Source organism: Setaria viridis, chromosome 7, assembly GCF_005286985.2.
Source record: "Setaria viridis chromosome 7, Setaria_viridis_v4.0, whole genome shotgun sequence".
Taxonomy (NCBI): domain Eukaryota; kingdom Viridiplantae; phylum Streptophyta; class Magnoliopsida; order Poales; family Poaceae; genus Setaria; species Setaria viridis.
Genome location: NC_048269.2, coordinates 19046005 through 19065348, shown reverse-complemented (window position 1 = coordinate 19065348; position 19344 = coordinate 19046005). Strand labels below are relative to the sequence as shown.

At 47.0% G+C, this 19344-nt stretch overlaps 1 protein-coding gene across 1 annotated transcript; it reads left to right on the top strand.

Moving 5' to 3' along the window:
- Positions 1-8570: 8570 nt before the first annotated feature.
- On the top strand, positions 8571-17825 carry LOC117863988 (uncharacterized). Its single transcript, XM_034747947.2, has 7 exons — positions 8571-9339; positions 10930-11008; positions 14989-15143; positions 15563-15653; positions 15737-15922; positions 16350-16421; positions 16673-17825. The coding sequence occupies exons 1-7, from the start codon at positions 8852-8854 to the stop codon at positions 17489-17491; spliced, it is 1890 nt and encodes a 629-aa protein (XP_034603838.1). The 5' UTR covers positions 8571-8851; the 3' UTR covers positions 17492-17825.
- The last annotated feature ends 1519 nt before the right edge of the window (positions 17826-19344 follow it).

Genomic DNA, 19344 nt, shown 5'->3' with positions numbered 1-19344 from the left:
TGTCCCCGACAGGTGGGCTCGGCGGGCAACAGGCTCACCTGTCAGCCACCGGACTCCCTCTGCTGTTACTGCAGAGGAGTCTCGTCCGAACCTAGCTGTTGCGGAGTACTACCGGCGAGGAGAGGCCTAGTCTCCGTATCACATCGGATCTTCGGATACTAATTAGGATCAAATATAAGCTAATTAGAAAACTAATAGCAGAACCTCTAGGCTAAATCGTGAGACAAATCTATTAAACCTAATTAATTCATTATTAGCGAATGGTTACTATAGCACCACATTATCAAATCATGGAGTAATTAGGCTTAATAGATTCGTCTTGCGATTTAGCCTAGGGATTGTGCAATTAGTTTTGTAATTATCTTATGTTTAATACTCCTAATTAGCGTTCAAACATCCGATGTGATAGGGGTTAACCCCTGTCTCCCAAACACCCTCTGAAGAGGTGGTTGGGTTGGGGAGGTGCCAGCACACACCGGATTTGGCTGACACCGTGCGCTTGAGGAACCGGCTGAACGCTGTCTATGCATCAACTTTTTGACTCGGTTCTTCGTTCGATGGCTCCGGTGTTCTTCTTCCGTGATCTTCTCTATCGTTTTGGTTTCTTCCCAAACCCATCCACAGCGTGGTGGTCTCATCCCATTCTAGTATCTAGTGGTTTTTCACCGCTGTTTTCACCATTATAGTCTGCGTTCTGTGCCATTACAACTAGTGACGAAGTTCGGATCAAATCCCAGCAAAGAGCCAACAAGGCAAATTTGTTGATACATAGGGTTGAAATTCTATTCTCTCTCGTTGTTGGCTATAGCATTTTTATTGGGCTAAGGGAGGTGCGGCCCATGTTGACCACAACTAAGCTCCGCCCCTAATTACAACCCGCAGCCACGCCAACTATTATAGGATTATTGCTCATACTCCATCCTTATTTTCCTCCAACATCATAGCAAAAGCAGCGTCACCGTCGCCTTACCTTGTCAGCGTTGCCAAATCGGCATGCGATCGACAACAAGCTTTCCTTTAAGGCTGCCACCGCTCCTTGAGAAATCCTGCACCCATGAACCCCCAATCTTCACTATAGTTAGGAAAGATAACCTCCGATGGTATAAATAACAATCATACAAGTGTTATATATGGATACCCTTTAGCATTAGAATCTCTGTGATATGAACCCGGTAGTACAAGTATTGAATTCCTAGGTGTAGATGTAAATGAAGGTTTCAAATTCAATCTCCAATATGGGTGGGGTTCCGAAGACAAGAAGACGGGCGGCTGATCCAGCACGCGCGCTTACAAGCAAGATCTAAACAAAATCCGAGTGTTCCTAGTGGTGGCTATGGTGTATAAGAACGTGGGAGGACGACCACAAGGGTGCTGGGGTCGTCCTCCAATCCTAGGACGCGTCCCTAATGGACCCAACTTAATACACGGCCCATTGAGCTAAAATAAAGCGACGCAACTGTAACAGCCTGGTTGCTTAAACGGTGTTTTAATCGTAAGAGCAAGTCCTTTGTGCTTAAAGAAACGCTTTGGCAACTTTTAGGCAAAGTCCAAGCTTTGGGGCTCTCTATTTAGAGGTTTCCAATGTCATCTTGAGCTGAGCCCTATACCAAAGTTTTTGAGCTTCGGGACCTTAACAACTTTGCTTTAAGAAGTAAGTTTGAAATCTGCCCCGAAAGCCTTCAAATCCAGGTCAAAGTTCCCTAGTTTGGTCAACTCAGCCTTTTTTAGCCATTCCAGCTAAGTCTGGAGATCAGCCCGACTGGGTTTATCTTTGGAAATTTGAGCGGAACATCCAGAAACCCCTTTATAGAAATTGGAGAGCTAAGTTCCTACAACAACCTTGCTAATTGGACCTTGGTCCAATTCACCTCCGAAGCTTCCCAAATCTGCAGCTCAAATCAGCCCCGACCACTGAAAACCAGCCAAACCGCCGTTTTTCCCTAAGTCCCGGAAACCGGCGTTCCTCCAAACTTTGGAGCTTTGAATCTCCAAATCCACCACGTTTTTGAACTCTGTCAAATTACAAGAGTTGGACCGTGGTCTGTGTACTACAACTCTTGTAAAGGGAGTCAACGTGGCGCAGTTTGAAAATCGGGAGATCAAGAGGCTTGAAGATGGGCCCGGCAAAGGATCTCGCGGATCCGTCGGCTAGACAGCGCCAGAGCGCGCATGCGCCGCGCGCCAGAGCGCCGCCACCGCGTGGCGTGACCTCGTTGGTGAGCGCCGCCTCGCCCAGTCGCCGACCGCGACAAGATGGGTCGACGCGCCTCGCTCCCCAGTCGCGCGCGACGACGACCCGCAATCCTCCGCTCTATCCCGTCTCGTCTCGCCCGAGGCCTCGCCGGCCGCGCCGGGCGCACTGCCCGCAGCTCCACTGTCGCCCCGACCACTCTGCGACCGAAGACCGGTCGCTGCCGTGCCGGTACCGCCTCGCCTCCCGCGCGCATCCGTCTTACCCGGATCCCCGGCTGCGCGCCCCAACGCCTTTCGGCCCTCCTGTCAGACCCCAGCCACGCTGCCCGCGCACACCCCGCGACGCTACCGTCTCCGCCAACCGCCGCGCAGGCAGTGACAACTCCTTCCCCCACCTCACCAGTAGCGTGCCTCGGCAGAGCCGCTAGTCCCGCGCATGCTCGTGTCACACCGCTCGCCCTGTCACCTCGCCTGCAGCGCCCTCGCCTGCAATGCCCTTCCCTCCCTCCTGTCCGCCAATGCCGCCGTCGCCATCGATGGCCGCGACAGCACGTGCCCACCCTTCTCCGGCTCACCGGCGCATGCCTTCGCCCAGTAACCAGCATGACGCGACCCCACGCTCGCGTAGACCAAGTAGATCCGCGTGCCCAGCAAACCCGCTTTGCCCCCAGCCCCAAATCCTTACTGCCCAACCAATTCAAGATTGCGTCCGAGCTCGCCAATAGAGGCGCCGACCAATCGCCGCCGCGACAGAGCACTTCTTTCTTCCTTGATCTTACCCTCTCACTCGCTCGAGCTCATTTCCTTCCTCCGAGCACTTCCGCACATCTATAAAAGGGTACCGAAGCCTCTTACCGGAGTTCCCTTCGCCGCCACCGCCTTGCCGCACTACCTGCTCTGTTCTTCTCCATCGCACTCGCCGCCGCACACTCCTCTGCTTCGCGCTCAAGTGCCACCGCCTGAGCTCTCTGTGGAGCTCCCCCTTCTGCCCAACACCGCGCCTTGCCGACCCCAACAGCCACTTTGCCATCCTTTCGCGCAGCTCTAGAGCTTGCTTGTTGTCCACAAGAAACACCACCGCCGCCGAAACACCGTCATTCCTCGTTCCGCCTCGGCTTGTTTCTTCCCGACCCCGAGACCTCGTCAGTAGGATCGTAGGTGAGCTGCCGACCCCCTTCCAGCTCGCCCGACCCTGTCCGCCTCACCCGAGTGTTGTCCGCCTCACCCAAGGGCCTCGGTTGTGTATTTTTCTTTTGATCGAGGGTATCTGTGTAAAATTCTGAGGACTTCTTTGTGTAAATATGAGGATCCCGGTGTAGTTATTCCTTAAGTCTAAGGGTCAGATCGTAAGTTTTTCCCGATCCGACTCTTTTAACTCGTTTTAAATCGACAGAAGCTTGGAAATTTCATCTTAAATCGAGAAAAATCAAAAAAATGTGAAATCACTTTGGTTGGAATCCTCGTTCTGAGTAGAATCCAATAAAGTGGGTTTCGCACCTTTTTCCTATAGTTTTGCTACAATTTTTGGGTTAAATCCTTGCAAGTGCTGTTGAAATCACCGTCTAAGTGTCTTACCCTTGCATTGCATTTCGTGTAGAGCTGAACCTCGTCGACGGCACGTACGAGCTTTACCCGGCGCTGGAAGACGAAGCCATAGCTGAGCCGCTGTCTGCAGGAGTCGAGCCCGTGCACACCGAGGGCCAGTTCGCTACCGCCCCGCTTGAAGGCAAGCCCCAAAGCATAACCCAGTTTTTCTAAACTTGTGCATGCCTTCTGTTGTTATGTGTGTGCATTTACGTTCCAGGAGGTGATTGAAACCGTAGATGCATGACTTAGATTCCCCTTGATCTGAACACTAGTATGATAGGCCGAGTAGCTGCTTCCTTAAATAGGACTCGATAAAAGTCAAGTGATCTCCTGTCACTCGCGAGTTATAGGAGTTGCTTGCTTCTTTTTGCTACAACTATAAGGACGATGGACGGGGCAGGGCTCTGTGAACTATTTTGGTGGTCGGTAGATTGCCCCGCCTGTCTACAAGAAATTGGGTTAAGGTCGGAAAGTGATGGTGTTTGTGATCAAGTGTTTGAAAGTACTAATCTCATACCTAGTACGGGATGGGGAAGCCTAGTACCTGATTGAACCGGCAAGTGGCTTATACCCCTGCTGTCCTTGGAACGTAGTTCCCATGGTGCATCATGTGGGTGCAAGTGCGGTCACAGTACGGTAGAGACCGGGACTGTGGAGCATTGCATGCCAAAGGCGGTTTGGACCTGACACATGCCTGGGAATTGATGGGGACGGCTGACAAATAAAGCGACCCTTTGTGGTGCGCGGATGTCGTGAGATTAGGTTCACCATGTATGGTTAAGAAAATTCGAATCGATTCGTCTGCCTCTCATAGTTTGGGACTGCTTGATCGCTATGCTACACTGAGTAAGAATGGAAGATGATGGTGATCTAATTTTTTACTTGTTTAATTGCTCGGAAACCATTGCTTGTTTAGTATAGCTGCTAACTTAGATTGGTAAATGAACGTAGAACTTGTGGCTAAAATATTGAAAGTAAGGATCTACTGTAGTCGCTTTTGGCAAAATAAACCCCTCAGCCAAAAAGCCTTGCATATCTAGAAGTTGGTGGATTAGAACCACCCATCGGTTAAGTCTTGTTGAGCATAGTTGCTCAGCCTTGCTTGTGGCACATCTTTCAGGTGATGTTGAAGCCCCTAAGTTTTCTGCTTGTGGCACTTGGACTCCCCAGCTTCCTCCTGGGTGGACGGTCGAGTGGGATCCCTCCTCGGACGGTAAGGACGGGACTCATTGATGTCATGATCGGCCTCGTCGTGACGTCCGACTTCGGTATTAGCTTCCGTTTGTTTATTTCCGCTGCTTAAGAACTCTACAAACTTTGTTTGAATTGCGAACCTGGTGTTGTAATAAATTAATGTACTTGTTTAATTTGGATGACCTATTGTATTCTTTATAACCACTCACCTTCGTGTGAGCTATGCTTTCTCGGTCCTGTGTAGTGGTTTATCAGATGAAATCCGACGGACTGCCAAGTTAACTTGATTAAAGCACATGACCGCGTGTTAGGTGACTTAATTGTGTTTTAGCTAAGTTAATTAGGGCGGTTCCACCACAGCAACACCTTGGACAGAAAAACCTCTTGGTAGTAATTTGATCATTGCGGCCGCCTCAGAATAGATATGGACATGAGTTTGGATCCATATGAAAATAGACTTCATAAGGATTCCACAAAATACTTGAATGCCCCAATCTGAGTCTGTATGCGACTGTGGTAACCGTCATAAGTTGGTGTTATTCTGCAGTCCGAATCCAGCCTGCGTGAATCCTTTTCCCTTTCGGTCTTCTCCCTAGTTTCTAAGCAAAACAAGAGTGCACGTGTCTCCATGGTCTTAATATGATGGACATGAACTCAAGAGTGTACTTACTTGATGGTTGAGTTGACGAGAACGAGCGCGAGTAATGGGACCAGAAAATGGTGCTTGTGTTGGCGTGGATGTATCGTTGGTGTTGATGTCCTCATCATCCTCCCCTTCTTGCATTTAAGTTGTCCTCGACTCAACCTCTTCCAAATACGGCTTTAAATCTGCAATGTTAAAGGTGGGACTAACCCCAAAATCTGCAGGCAAATCTAGCATATATGCATTGTCATTAATTTTCTCTAGTACTTTAAATGGTCCATCAGCCCGAGGCAACAATTTAGATTTTTGCAATTCAGAAAACCTTTCTTTTATCAAATGCAACCAAATTAAATCTCCATGTTCAAACTTTAGTTCCTTTCTACCTTATCACCAGCAAACTTATTTAGTATTCATACGCTCTATATTTTCTTTAGTTGTTTCATGCATTTTTAACATCAATTCAGCATGCTTAGTAGCATCAAAATTTAGTTTTTCAGAAGATGGCAAAGACATTAAATCAATAGGAGCACGAGGCAACAAACCATAAACAATATAAAACGGGCATATCTTTGTAGTAGAATGCAGCGAGGGATTATAAGCAAATTCAATATGAGGCAAACAATCTTCCCACATCTTAATGTTCTTCTTTAAACAGCCCTTAACACAGTAGACAAAGTTCTATTCACAAGTTTGACCATCAGTTTGGGGATGATATGTAGTAGAAAATAAAAGCTTAGTCCCCAATTTTGCTCATAAACTCTTCCAAAAATGACTAAAAATTTAGCATCACGATCAGAAACAATTGTGTTGGGCACACCATACAAACGAACAATTTCTCGAAAGAACAAATCAACAATATGAGTAGCATCATCAATTTTATAACATGGTATGAAATGTGTCATCTTAGAAAATCTATCAACAACCACAAACACACTATCATGTCCCTTCCTAGTCCTTGGCAATCCCAACACAAAATCCATAGAAATATCTTCCCAAGCAGCACTAGGAACAGGTAGAGGCAAATACAAATCGTGTGGATTTAACCGTGACTTAGCCTTTTGACATGTCGTGCAACGAGCAACAAATCTCTCCACATCTATTCTCATCTTTGACCAAAATAAATGACCAACAAGTATGTCCTCCGTTTTCTTTGCTCCAAAATACCCCATCAAGCCACCTCCATGCGCTTCTTGCAACAACAACAAACGAACGAAACTAACTGGAATGCATAGCTTGTTAGCTCTAAACACAAACCCATCACTAACGATGAATTTGTTCCATCCTTTCCCATCTTTACAATGCAGCAACACATATTTAAATCAACATCATGAACACATTGGTCTTTAACTGTTTCTCATCCAAAGATTTTGTAATCAAGTTGATTCAACAAGGTATATCTTCTAGACAAAGCATCAGTAATGATATTCTCTTTCCCTTTCTTGTGCTTAATAATATAAGGAAAAGATTCAATAAATTTAACAAAATGAATGACAACATTTTCTATCGCCATCTTTTATCTTGATGAACTCCACTAAAACTAAACTGCCTCTAAAAGGTGTTCACCTAGTATAGTAGGTTCTCTCTTACGCAAGAAACTGAGGTTGCAATTTGCATCGACTGCCTGTAGTCAGTGGTGACCTCGACACGCACCTTGCTGTATGGTTGCCTTTACCGTGCTCCCCATCAATCCTCCAATTGCGTGTGTCCTCCACCACTCAGCAACTATTCCCTTATAGTCTAGTGTTGGTTCATACTAATTGTCATTGTTTCTCGTGCTAACCGTTGCCGTCAGCCATCCCCTATCCACACTCACATTCATGTCCAACTCCCAAGCGGCCGTGATCTAAATTGTAATATGCACCAATGTATCTTGTCATCAAACATCAACCATTAGCCACCGCCATAATAAATTTTAGAGAGCACATAATAACCCTTAGAGAGCAAAAGAAAAACAATAGGATAGTGAGGGAGTCTAGGTGTGGGCCCATGGATGAAATTAAGTTATCCGTCCATTATGAAACCGCTACGTGCACGCAGATAGAATTACATTCGTGCTTCTTCGCGTTTGCCAAATAATTTTTATTTATGCTAATAAGGGTGCGTTTGGTAGAGCTCCCAGAGCTGATTCTCTGTTGAATTCAACAGAAGCTCTACCAAATAGTTTTTCAAAGAGAAATGATTCTCTGCTAATTCTGTAAAGTGATTCTTTGAAATGAACTAAGAGGCTGGGAGTTGGAAAAAATAACTTCTCCTAATCGTGCGAAGTGATTCTCCATCTTAATTTTAAAAGTTTATACTAGGGAATCAAAGAAAATCACTTTCAACCACAGAATCACTTCTCTCAGAGAATCAGCTCCCTTAGAGAATCAAAATCAGATGAAGCTCTACCAAACAAACTCTAATTTTTGTATTTCTATTTCCTTCCCGATTAACATCGAGCATGCGCTGTAGAAGTGATCGCTTCCAAATGTAAGCATGCCTCTCGGCAGCTGGACCGCGTTTAGCACGTAAACCGTATATGAAGTTGGATTTTTGGGAACGAGATCCTCTCTTCCTTTGATCCCTCTACATGCTATGTGAGCTCAAATACAAAGGAAGCTCGTGTGTGCCATGTGAGCTCAAATACAACGGTGGCTCGTGTGGCAGTGACTCGTTTAAAGTTAGAGGAACCTCGTTTCATTGGCGACAATCAGACGATTCAGACCAGCTTTTACGCCCGAGGCTAGTAACGTCAATTCCCACACCCAGCCCAAACTCCGAAGCAGGAAACGAAACTGCCGCAACCGTCCCATCGTCACCCGCTACCGTCTACCACCAGCTTATGACAACCGGGGGCAGCATCGAATCTGTCCCCACACGTCATGGTCTCGTCACGCCAATCCGTGACCCGAGCCGGCAGCGGCAGGTGTGTAGAGCGGAGCGCGGTCCCCGGAGGAGCTGCGGCGAGTCCTTCACAATCTCTGACACGCCCGACCGCCTCCGTCCCGTCGCCTCCTCGCCGCCGCGACGAGACGAGACGACCCTACAAATACGCCCGCCCACTTCGGCCGCGTCAGCCGCCGCCACTTCCCGGATCCCGATGCCCCGCACCCAGATTCCATCCCCCTGTCGCGCTGCTACCCTGTTCCTAATCCCAGCTCGGGGCCTCTGACGGGGGGGCCGAGGCGCCAAACCCCCCGCCCCTAGGGTTTGGGGGCGGATCGATCCGGCTAGGGTTCGGCCGGAGCTGCTCCAATGGCGGATCGGGAGGAGGACGAGGAGCTCCAGATGGCGCTCCGCATGAGCCTCCAGGGCTCCCCACCGGCGCAGCCCGAGCCCAAGCGCAGCAAGCCGCCGCCCCCGCCCCCCGCCGCGGAGTTGTCGCCGGAGGCGGAGGCCCGCCGGAAGCAGCGCGAGCTCATGGCCGCCGCCGCCGAGAAGCGCCTCCGCGCGGCCGCCGTCTCGGTGGCGCGCTCTTCTCCGCCGCCGCAGCAGGCGGTGGTGGAGCCAGCCCCCGCCCCCTCCCCTGAGGCCGCCGAAGAGGAGAAGGCGGACCCGGAACCGACCGGCATATCTATGGAGGAAGCGGAGGAGGTGGAGGTGGCGGAGGGGGAAGGGGAAGAGGAAGAGGAAGAGGGAGGGGAGGAGTTGCCTCCAGATGTCGCTGAGCAGCTGTGGGCAATGGTGTTCGGCGCAGGGGTTTCGAAGGCCGTTTTGGCGCAGTGGAGCAATCAGGGCATCAGGTGAGTTCCTTTGGGTGTGACTTTCCCTTTCGTATGCGTGTAAGCTATGCCTTGGTGTGCGTGTAGATATGGCTTTTGGCGAGAGGCATTAGCAGCCTTCATCTGGTCGCTGGGGCTAATAAGACTGAATCTTGATCAATATGTCTCTGTTCTGAAGATGTAATCTGCCACAAGACTGCAGTTTGCTTGTTCATGTGATCCATATTTCTGATGGCTGGCATGCCGATGGATGTCTTAGAAACAAGTAGGACAGAGGATTTATAGTGCTAGCAAAAACTAATGGGTTGGGTTTAGGGCTCTGTCATGAAAAGATGATGAGGTGACTATCGTAGAATGTATGGGCAGTAGTTCTTCCTGTGCAGGTCTGTTGATTGAAGGCTGTGTGTATCTGAGTTTCATTATGCTTCTACCATTGGCATGTAGGAATGCTTAACTGCACTAAAGTCTAGTCCGTAAATTTCGACCTGTTTAGTGTAATCGGCGGAGAACAGAGGTGTTGCATGTCAATAATGACTCCCATGCATTGCTGAAATATGAGGCACACATTTTATCTAGTATCACTGCAAGTACAGGGCGTGCACGCGCGAACGTAACAATGTACTGCTTTGCCCTTATTTATTGTTCTCCGCATCCGGTATTGTTCCTAGTATCCATCATTTCGTTAAATAAGGCAATTAGTCAGTTGGTTCCCTGATTTTGCTAGCTTCCTTTCTTTATCTGGAAATTGGTTCAACCACTTATTCCATTTATTTAATAGTTTGTCCAGTATTGCTGCAAATACAGGGCGGGCGTGTGAATGTAGCACTGTTTTAACTGCTTTGCCCTTATTTATTGTCCTCTGCATCCATTATTTATAGTTAATATATACCAGTATAAACAGCAATTACGTTGGATGGTTCCATTGTTTTGTTAGCCTCCTTTCCTTATATGGAAATTAATTTCTTTTTTCAGTATGTAGTCAACTACTTAGTCAGCGCATGAGCTGCTATTAGTTTAATATGTCTAGTATCGCTGAAAATACAGGGCGTGCATGCGAATGTAACACTGTTTTACTGCGTTGCCCTTATTTGTTGTTCTCAGCGTCCGGTACATATGGTTAGTATGTTCCAGTATCCCTCCTACCATTAGAAAAGGCATTTGCGTAGGATGGTTCCATTATTTCGTTAGCCTCCTTTACTTATCTGGAAATTGGTTACTGTTTGCAGTAGTAGTCAACTACTTATTCAATTATGAGTTGCATCTAGTTTGATTGTCCTTTTTTGAGTATGATTCTTGGAGCACAAGGTGTGCTCTGTAGTTCCTGACATGGTGCTGGAGCCTAGCAAGCTGAAACTGACATGTTAAAGGCAGCTCTGTTAGTATTTTTGAAGATCAGAGCAACTGCGTTTTACAAAGTAGCATGTTAACTTTCTGCACTGTCTGTTGGTGACATTTTTATCCAAGTACCAACATTTACAATCTTGTGCCATTTGTTGTATGTGGCTCTGTGCACAAAGTTGCTTGGATATAAAAACAATGCCAAACACATTATGCTTTTCACTGCAGACCTGAATGCTACAGGTAGTCTTATTTTTGTTTAAATGCTCACAGGTTTAGCTCCGACTCAGAAACAACTATGGGACTTGTACAACATGAAGGAGGTCCCTGCGGTGTTTTAGCAACCGTACAGGTACGACTTTCCTTGCTTTTCCTGATAGTAAAATTCACGAGTGGCTCATAGAATTTTTCTTCGGTGACATCTAGACCCCTAAACTTTTAAAATGCAGATCATGGTCCTAAACTTATTAAGTGTGTCACATGATTCCAAATACTTGCTTATGTGCCATGCCTCAAGAACGGTAACTCAGCATGAACATAGGCTGGTACTTGCTAATTAGGGAGATTTGGACCTCGAGTGGCACACTTAACAAGTTGACGGACCCAAATCTGCATTTTTCAAGGACCAGGCACAAGTTTCAGGACCACCAGTTCACCACCGCATTTTACTCTTTCATAATTCCAGTTGGGTTTCAGCTCTAGCCTACCCCAACTTGCTTGGGGCTGAAAGGCTTTGATGTGTGATGTATGGTATAATTCTAACTATTTGTGTGTAGTCTGTGGCATATATTGGGATGGAAAAACTTCCCATTTCCCAATGTTCTTCTCACTATGACTTAAACTGGGTGCTTGTTACTATATTCAGTTTCTACCATGTGTTCTCTATGCTATTTCTTTTATATGGGAAACTTAAGTCATGTAATGCATTCTAAATTTCTGAAACCGGTAGCTAGTAATATTCCCCTTCGCCAACTGGAAGCTGCAATAACAAAACCATTTGAGTGAACTACCTAAACATTCACAATGGTATAATCCTCATTCGACCCTTTAGTTCCATTGGGGATTGGCATGGCTTGCAGCTGTCCATCCCGTCGTGCTCGAACAGCTTCTTCACGTAGGTGCTCTGCCGGAGGGTGATGCTGTGCTCTCCCTACTCTACCTCAATTCCGAGGTAGTAGATGAGCAATCCCAGATTGCTCATCCGGAACAGTGCCGTCATCTCCTTCTTGAAGTCCTCGATGTGCTGCCGTTCCGAGCCGATGAGGATTAGATCGTCGACGGACACACTAACGATCAAATTCCTGTGCTTCTTCTGCCGGGTGTAGAGTGCGTGTTCTGTCGCGCACTTGGTGAAGCCAAGAGACACGAGGCTGGCGTCCAGCTTTGTGTTCCACGCGCGCGGTGCCTGCCGCAGGCCGTAGAGCGCCTTGTGCTCCTCGCTGGTGACGATGAATCCTGGTGGCTGCTGCACGTGCACTTCCTCCACGAGCTCTCCATTGAGGAAAGCGGACTTCACGTCCATGTGGTGCACCTCCCAGTCCTTGGTCGCCGCGAGCGCGAGCAGGAGGCGCATGGACTCCATTCACGCCACCAGAGCCAAGACTTCCTCGAAGTCAATTCCCTCCCGCTGCACGAAGCCCTTCGCCACCACCCGTGCCTTGTGCTTCACCACATTGCCGCGCTTGTCGTGCTTCACCTTGAACACCCACTTGAGCCCAATTGGCCGGCAATTTGCCGGCGGATCAACAAGTTCCCATGTCTTGTTGTCTTGGATCGAGTCCATCTCCTCGATCATCGCCCGCTGTAACCGATGATCTTGTTTTGCTTCCTTGAACGTGGCCGGCTCCTCTGCGCTGCCCAAGTGCAGCTCTTGCTCCTCCAGCTCGCGTGTCACCAAGCCGGGAGCATCTGCGTCGCCGATGTAGTTGTCCAGGGAGCGAAATTGTAGTGGCTCGCTGTCGTAGCTGGCGTCAACGTGTGGGGACACCACGGGCGGTGGAGTGACGAATTGTGCCCCTCCGATGGGTGTCGCTGGTGCAGCGGCTCCGTTCACCTACCCTCTACGCCTTCCCCTTCTCCTAGAGCAGGGGATCCTCCTCCTGGGGAAGGTGGCGGCGTGGCTTCCCCTGTTCCCAGAACAAGGGAGGCTCCTCCTTGATCCGCCGCCGTTGCTCCTTCCTCGCCGCCGGTGTGGTGCTCCTCGTACTCGATGGTGAAGTGGCTCCCTCCACCGCTCACCATCTCTTCTCCGCTGGACTCCCAGTCCCAACTAGCTACCTTGTCGAAGACCACGACCTGCAGCGCCTGCGGATCATAGAGCCTGTAGGCCTTGCTCCCTTGTTTGTAGCCCAGGAACACCATTGGCGTGCTCCTGTCATTAAGCTTCTTCAGCCCCGGCCTTGTCACCTTCACGTGCCTGACATAGCCGAAGGTTCGGAGGAAGGAGACGTCGGGCTTGCGCCCGTGCCATGCCTCGAATGGTGTCATCCCCTTTAAGCTCTTCGTCGATGAGCAGTTCAAGATGAACATCGCCGTGCTCACCGCCTTGCCCCAGAACACGGTCGGCATCTTCTTGGCCTTGAGCATGCTCCGCACCATCCCAACGATCGTCTGGTTCCTTCTCTCCACCACGCCATTCTGCCGAGGAGAATATGGCGCAGTGAGGTGGCATTGGACGCCTTGCTCTGCGTAGTAGAGTCCAAACTCGATGGAGTTGAACTCCCTGCCGCGATCCGTCCTCAGCACACGCAGCTTCTTCCCTGTCTCTGCCTCGATGCGCACCTTGGAGTGCTTGATCGCCATCGCCGCCTCGTCTTTGCTCGTCAACAGATGTAGCCACATGAAGCGGCTGCAACCATCCACCAGGAGGAGGAAGAAGCGCCGTCCGCCGTGCGTCACCGGCGTAATTGGCCCACAAAGATCTCCGTGGACCAACTCCAGGAGATCCTCGGCGCGGAAGTTCGTCGTCTTCGGGAACGTGTTCCTCCTCTGCTTCCCGGCGAGGCAGCTGTCGCACAGCTCCTCGGCGCGCTCGATCCTGGGCAGGCCGCGCACCATCTCCTGGCGCACCATCTGTGCTAGCGTGTTGAAGCTCAGGTGCCCGAAGCGGGCATGCCAGAGCCACGCCTGGTCGTCGTGATGCGCCGCTAGGCAAATGGGCCGCCCAATCTTGAGGTCCAGCATGTAGAGGCGGTTGGCGGAGTGGTTGACTTTGGCGAGGAGTCGATGGTCGCGGTCGCGAATTTGCAAAACGCCGCCGTCGATCAGCACTTGGCAGCCTCGCTCGTCGAGCTAGCCAATGCTGACGATGTTGCTCCGCAGCTTTGGGATGAAGTAGACGTCAGTGAGGGCGCGGTGCTCGCCGTTCCGACACTTGAAGATGATGGTGTCGCGCCCGCGGATCTCCACGCGCGAGCCATCGCCAAACTTCACTGTTCTAACGATGCCCGTGACGACTCGCAGGAACTTGGCGACGGCCTCCTCCTCGGTGATGGGGTGATGGTGTTGCCCAACGACGCCAGCTGGCTCACCATGGTCGTGAGCCGGAGCGCGAAGTCTTCGACAGCCTTGTCGTCGCGGAATATGATCGCCTTGTACTCGCGGCGAAGCTGCTGCGCCTTTGCCTTCCGCACGCGGTCGTTGCCGAGGCGCATCGTCTTGAGGCTGTCCCAAGCCTCCTTCGCTGTGTCCTTGGAGCCAAGCACGACGGAGAATTCCGACGGCACGCCCTTCAGGATGGCCTCCATGGCCATCTGGTCCTCCTGCTCATCGTCCGTGCTGATGCTCACGGACTTCCAAAGGCCCCTGGCCTTCATCATCACCTTCATCATCACCTCCCACTCGGCGTAGTTGTTGCGGGTGAGGATGGGTACTGCACGCCGCTGATGTCCCGCACTGTCTTCTTCACCATGTATGTCGCCCCGCGACGCTCCGGTGACAGAGACAGCCGGCGCCCAACAGAGGCAGCCCGCCCTCGCCCTCGCTCAGCCATTGCCGCTGCTGATCACTCAACCGCGGCTCTGATGCCACTTGTTGGCAATGGCCAAGGTGAGTTCCCTGAACTCAGCCTCACTCACACACACAAGCTGAGGGTAGAAGGAGATAGAGAACAGAGCACACACACACAGTTTCAATTTTTGGTGCTGCTGTACTGAATTGCTGCAGCTGCTCTTCTATCTCTCTTATAGAGCCTAAAGTCAAACTAGAGTACACAATGGTATGAGTGAAACTACCAACTACAAAGCTAACTATCTATTTCGTCACCTTTTGTGAAATTCCTTTTGCTCTCTGCAAGCTTAACATTTCTGATGGTAACTTTTAATTGGTTTGCAGGCTTATGTCCTTAAATATCTTCTGTTTTTCTCTGATGACTTGAGGAACCCAGAGGTCAGTAACCCACTGTATACTCTGGGACAAAGACGCTTTTATCAGAGTTCTTTTGCTGCGGGGGATGATTTTTCGTCTCTGACTGATGGTAGAAAGACAAGGTGCTTTTTTGCTCCTTATAAATGGCGCTGATGTCAGTATTTATTGTCACTATTATCTGCTCAATGTTTTCTATGAGCCACTATTCTTATTTCATACTTATGGATCTGCTGATATATCTGCATTTTGAATTCAATGATGCACCCAATTTTTGAAATAGTACAGTATACTGTGAGTCTGTGATAGCTCCATTGTACCAACTAATGCTATAATTCCATACAGCACACTTCTAAAATCACTAGACATTTATTTATACTTACAGTAACACCACCCTGTACATATTTATTCATTGGATACTGATTTCACTTCTATGTTGTACTACGTAATATTGTACACTCCATAGGATATACATGAATGTACTCTACAAAAGTATTTTTCTTTAGACTAAAATAACTGTTATTGACCTTGTTTTTTTTTGTAGAGCATTGGTTCATGCTATGGTGGAGATTCTATTTTTATGTGGAACTGGGAAAAGAGCTGTTGTAGCATCCATTGCACGTGTCAATCGTGGAGTAAGTGGATGTGGTAGTATTCAGTTGTTTATAAGATTTGAGATACATGGATGTGGCTAATGCTCTTATGAAACTTGCTGCAGAAAACCAATGCAGTTTTGGAAGGTCTTTCTGTTGAATCAGCAACGGATCTGCAGAAAATTCTTAGAACAAGTACATTTACCTCAAGGAAGGATGCATTTGACATCCTTTTGGCTAACATTCCTTTGTTTGAAAGTCGATTGGGAGCCATGCTATTTCTTATATCTGCTTTGCTCTCGCGCGGATTGGTATGTGCTTGGTGAACGAACTAATGGCTAATGCATGTTGATAAGAGTAAATCATGGTTCCATATTATGGTTAAAGTTGCTAATGGAGTAGTATTACACCAGAACAACAAATGAATTGCTAGAGCTGATGTTTTGGAATTTATTTAATAATATGAGTTCAAAATATCATTATCTACTTGGTGGGTGCTTTTGGGATTCTTTTTGGGTGTTATATGCAGTTCATACCTTCTGGATGGCTATTGGCTAGTTATTCATTTTTGTAGAGAAAGATGAAACAAATGGTTCCAAGTTATGCTTCCCTCCTGACTCCTTAGTTTCAGTAGAAAACAAAGTTTGTCATTTGTTTAAGTGTCAACTGACTTGTTTCTCAAAGCATGTCAACACTTTCTTCATTTTCTTACCATGCATAGTTGTTCTCCTAATACAGGAATATATCCAGGCAGACAGGGATGATCCAAGCCAGCCATTGGTCACCGCTCCATTTGGCCATGCTTCACAGGTATAGATATCATTGTCATAAACATATTTGATATTTCTTTACCAGATTAGACATGCCGTAGCAGTTAATAGTGTGGCCACTCTTGGATATGTCACTGGTAGATGTGATACAAAATTTAAGATTTTATTTGTTTGTACTATGTGTGTTACGATATAGCGAACATAGATTCTCTATGTAGTTCCACATTTTGCATAATTAATACAATTTTGGTCGAATAACTAATAAGATACATCTACTTTTATATTTTTCAGGAAATTGTGAATTTATTACTTTGTGGAGAGGCTGTTCCAAATGTATTTGATGGCAAGATGGACCTTGGTGGTGGCATGTCCTTGAAGGGCATACCAAACAATGTTGAAGTCGGGTTTCTTACCCTCCTCGAATCACTAAATTTGTGCAAGGTTGGTCAGTACCTGAAGTGCCCAAAGTGGCCGATATGGGTTGTGGGAAGTGAAAGCCACTACACTGTCCTTTTCGCCCTAAACCCCAACGTTCAAGAGGAAAATGAGCTGGAAGAGCGCGAATCCAGAATAAGGCGGGCTTTTGATGCACAAGATCAAAGTGGAGGTGGAGGCTTTATCAGCATCGAGGGCTTCCAACAAGTTCTCAGGGATACTGACATAAATTTTCCTTCAGATAAGCTTGAGGACCTATGTAATGCTGGCATTATAGTATGGAGTGAATTCTGGCAGGCATTGCTGCAGTTGGATAAAAGGGCCGGAGGCATGAAGGATCCAACTGGCCTTATGGGGAAGAAGCAATTTAACATCTTCCACTTCAATGGAATTGCCAAGTCTGTGCTGAATGGGAATGCAAGTGCAGGTGGCTCAGTTCCTATACAGAGACCCAGGTTATGCAAGCTAAATGTCACTGTTCCCCCAAGGTGGAATCAGGATGAGTATCTAGCCGATGTTGTAAGTGCATCAACCAGCAGCAGTAAGGATGACAATATTCTTTCTCTAGCTCCGCCAGTTCAGACATCTCAGCACGCGCCATTAGTGGACTGCATTAGGACACGGTGGCCGCGAGCAGTTTGTAGCTGGGCTGGAGATATGCCAAGTATTGTCTGACACAGTGAACCTTGTGCCAGTCACTCTAGCTATATTGCTCATAATCCCATTCAGAAGAATCTACTCAGAGCAGGCTGCTTGAGCTTCCAGGACTGTTCATGCCCTGCGATAAGGAGGAAGATGGGCTGGTGTTGTAATTGCTCCGAGTTGATGAGTATAAGGTTTTGTTCTTTGAAATGAGTGATATTTTGATGTGTGTTTTTATCAGGTACCTGAATATTCTTTTTTCCTTCTGTTGACATTAGATGTATACTTGATTTATGAATATGTTTCAGGCTTGGGGTAATTCTTTTCTGTACACAGATAGTTTTGTTAAGTTTTCATTTATCTGACACATTGCGTTGCCCCTTTCATGCCGTTGTGCTAATGAGTAAACGAGGATTACACTGTTAATAATATCTTATCATACCGTTGCCCCTTCCAATGTTGTACTTGGTTGTCAGTTTGAATTTGCTAATGCAATGCAAGTAGGTTCAGCATCATAAGGTTTATGTGTTTATATTAACTATAAGAAATATTTTCATAATATATAATTCACATATTGAAAACTATTCAAATTTATAGGATTTTAATGGTAAAAAATAAAGAAGGTTTGACTTAATTGAACTATTCTGTTATTTTCTTTGAAAAAGTAATGGAACTAATTCTTGTATATATGCGAATCTTGTAAATTACTTTACCGGGCAAGTTAGAAGAAAAATAGTTAAGCCTTCATAAAAAAACGTCAATTGGCTTCCATGTTAGTTTTTATAGATTATATACGTGTCCAAAACACCTCTCCAAGATGCACTATGATATTGAAATTTCACACCATGTGTATGGCCTAGATTTTGAAAAATATGAACATTGTTCTTTAAAGTTGCAAAAAAAAAAGAAACATGACAAGTCCATAGTTCATGTCTTTGATATATTTGTAGAACTTATGGGGGAGTTCTTCACTTGAAATATACATGGTGTGAAATTCGTTAAGCAAAATGTTACGAAAGATCATATTTATTATGGACAGATTATAGTAAATATAGGAAAACAGTAAAATCAAGGGCCTTATGTCCATCAACCTTAGCTACTAAGTATTGGTAGCGTCTGGTTGCATGTCACCATTTGGCGCCTCGCTATCGAGAGGCATGGCCCCTGACGCCGGTTAGATTTGAACTCAGGTGAGTAGGTTCCACCACAAGAAATCTTACCAACTGAGCTGCACTCAATTCGCAATCGACACAAAGATTGATGGATCATTTGGTACACCGGATATATTCATGTTTATCAATGAGGTATTACTTTCAACATTTTAGTAACGTGATATCTTTGTACTGGTTGGCTCTTTTACTTCTCTCAAGCCTCTTCCTAGCGCACGAAACCATCAGCATATGCACTTTAGCACTTTATGTAAGTAGTGCTACTATTTTATTGCCCATATAAGGGTTGCACACCTGAACTCGGATTGTGGCAATTCATTTAGGTTTGCTAAGTGCAGCTACACTTGTTTTGTAAGATACATTATAACACACAAATATACATGTATACTATTAGTACTGTTCTTTCTTAATAAGTAATCAAAGAATAACAAAGTTACCTTAGTAGAAAGAAGCTTTGATTCTTCGTAGGATTCATACTTTGATTTGTACATACACGACCAAAATCAATGAAGTTAAGAATTTTTATTAACATTTTTTTCTCCACCAACGCTCAACTTTGAGGATCATGCTCGTAATTCAAAATAACTTTGTCTATTTCATCAATAACAGAATGAGAGCTAAGGGAAAACTTTTATTGATCTCAAGATGTATTTCTAATGTACAAGAGTTTGGAGTGCTAACTGTGATCCTATTCTAGCGCAAGTACATGAGTGCTGG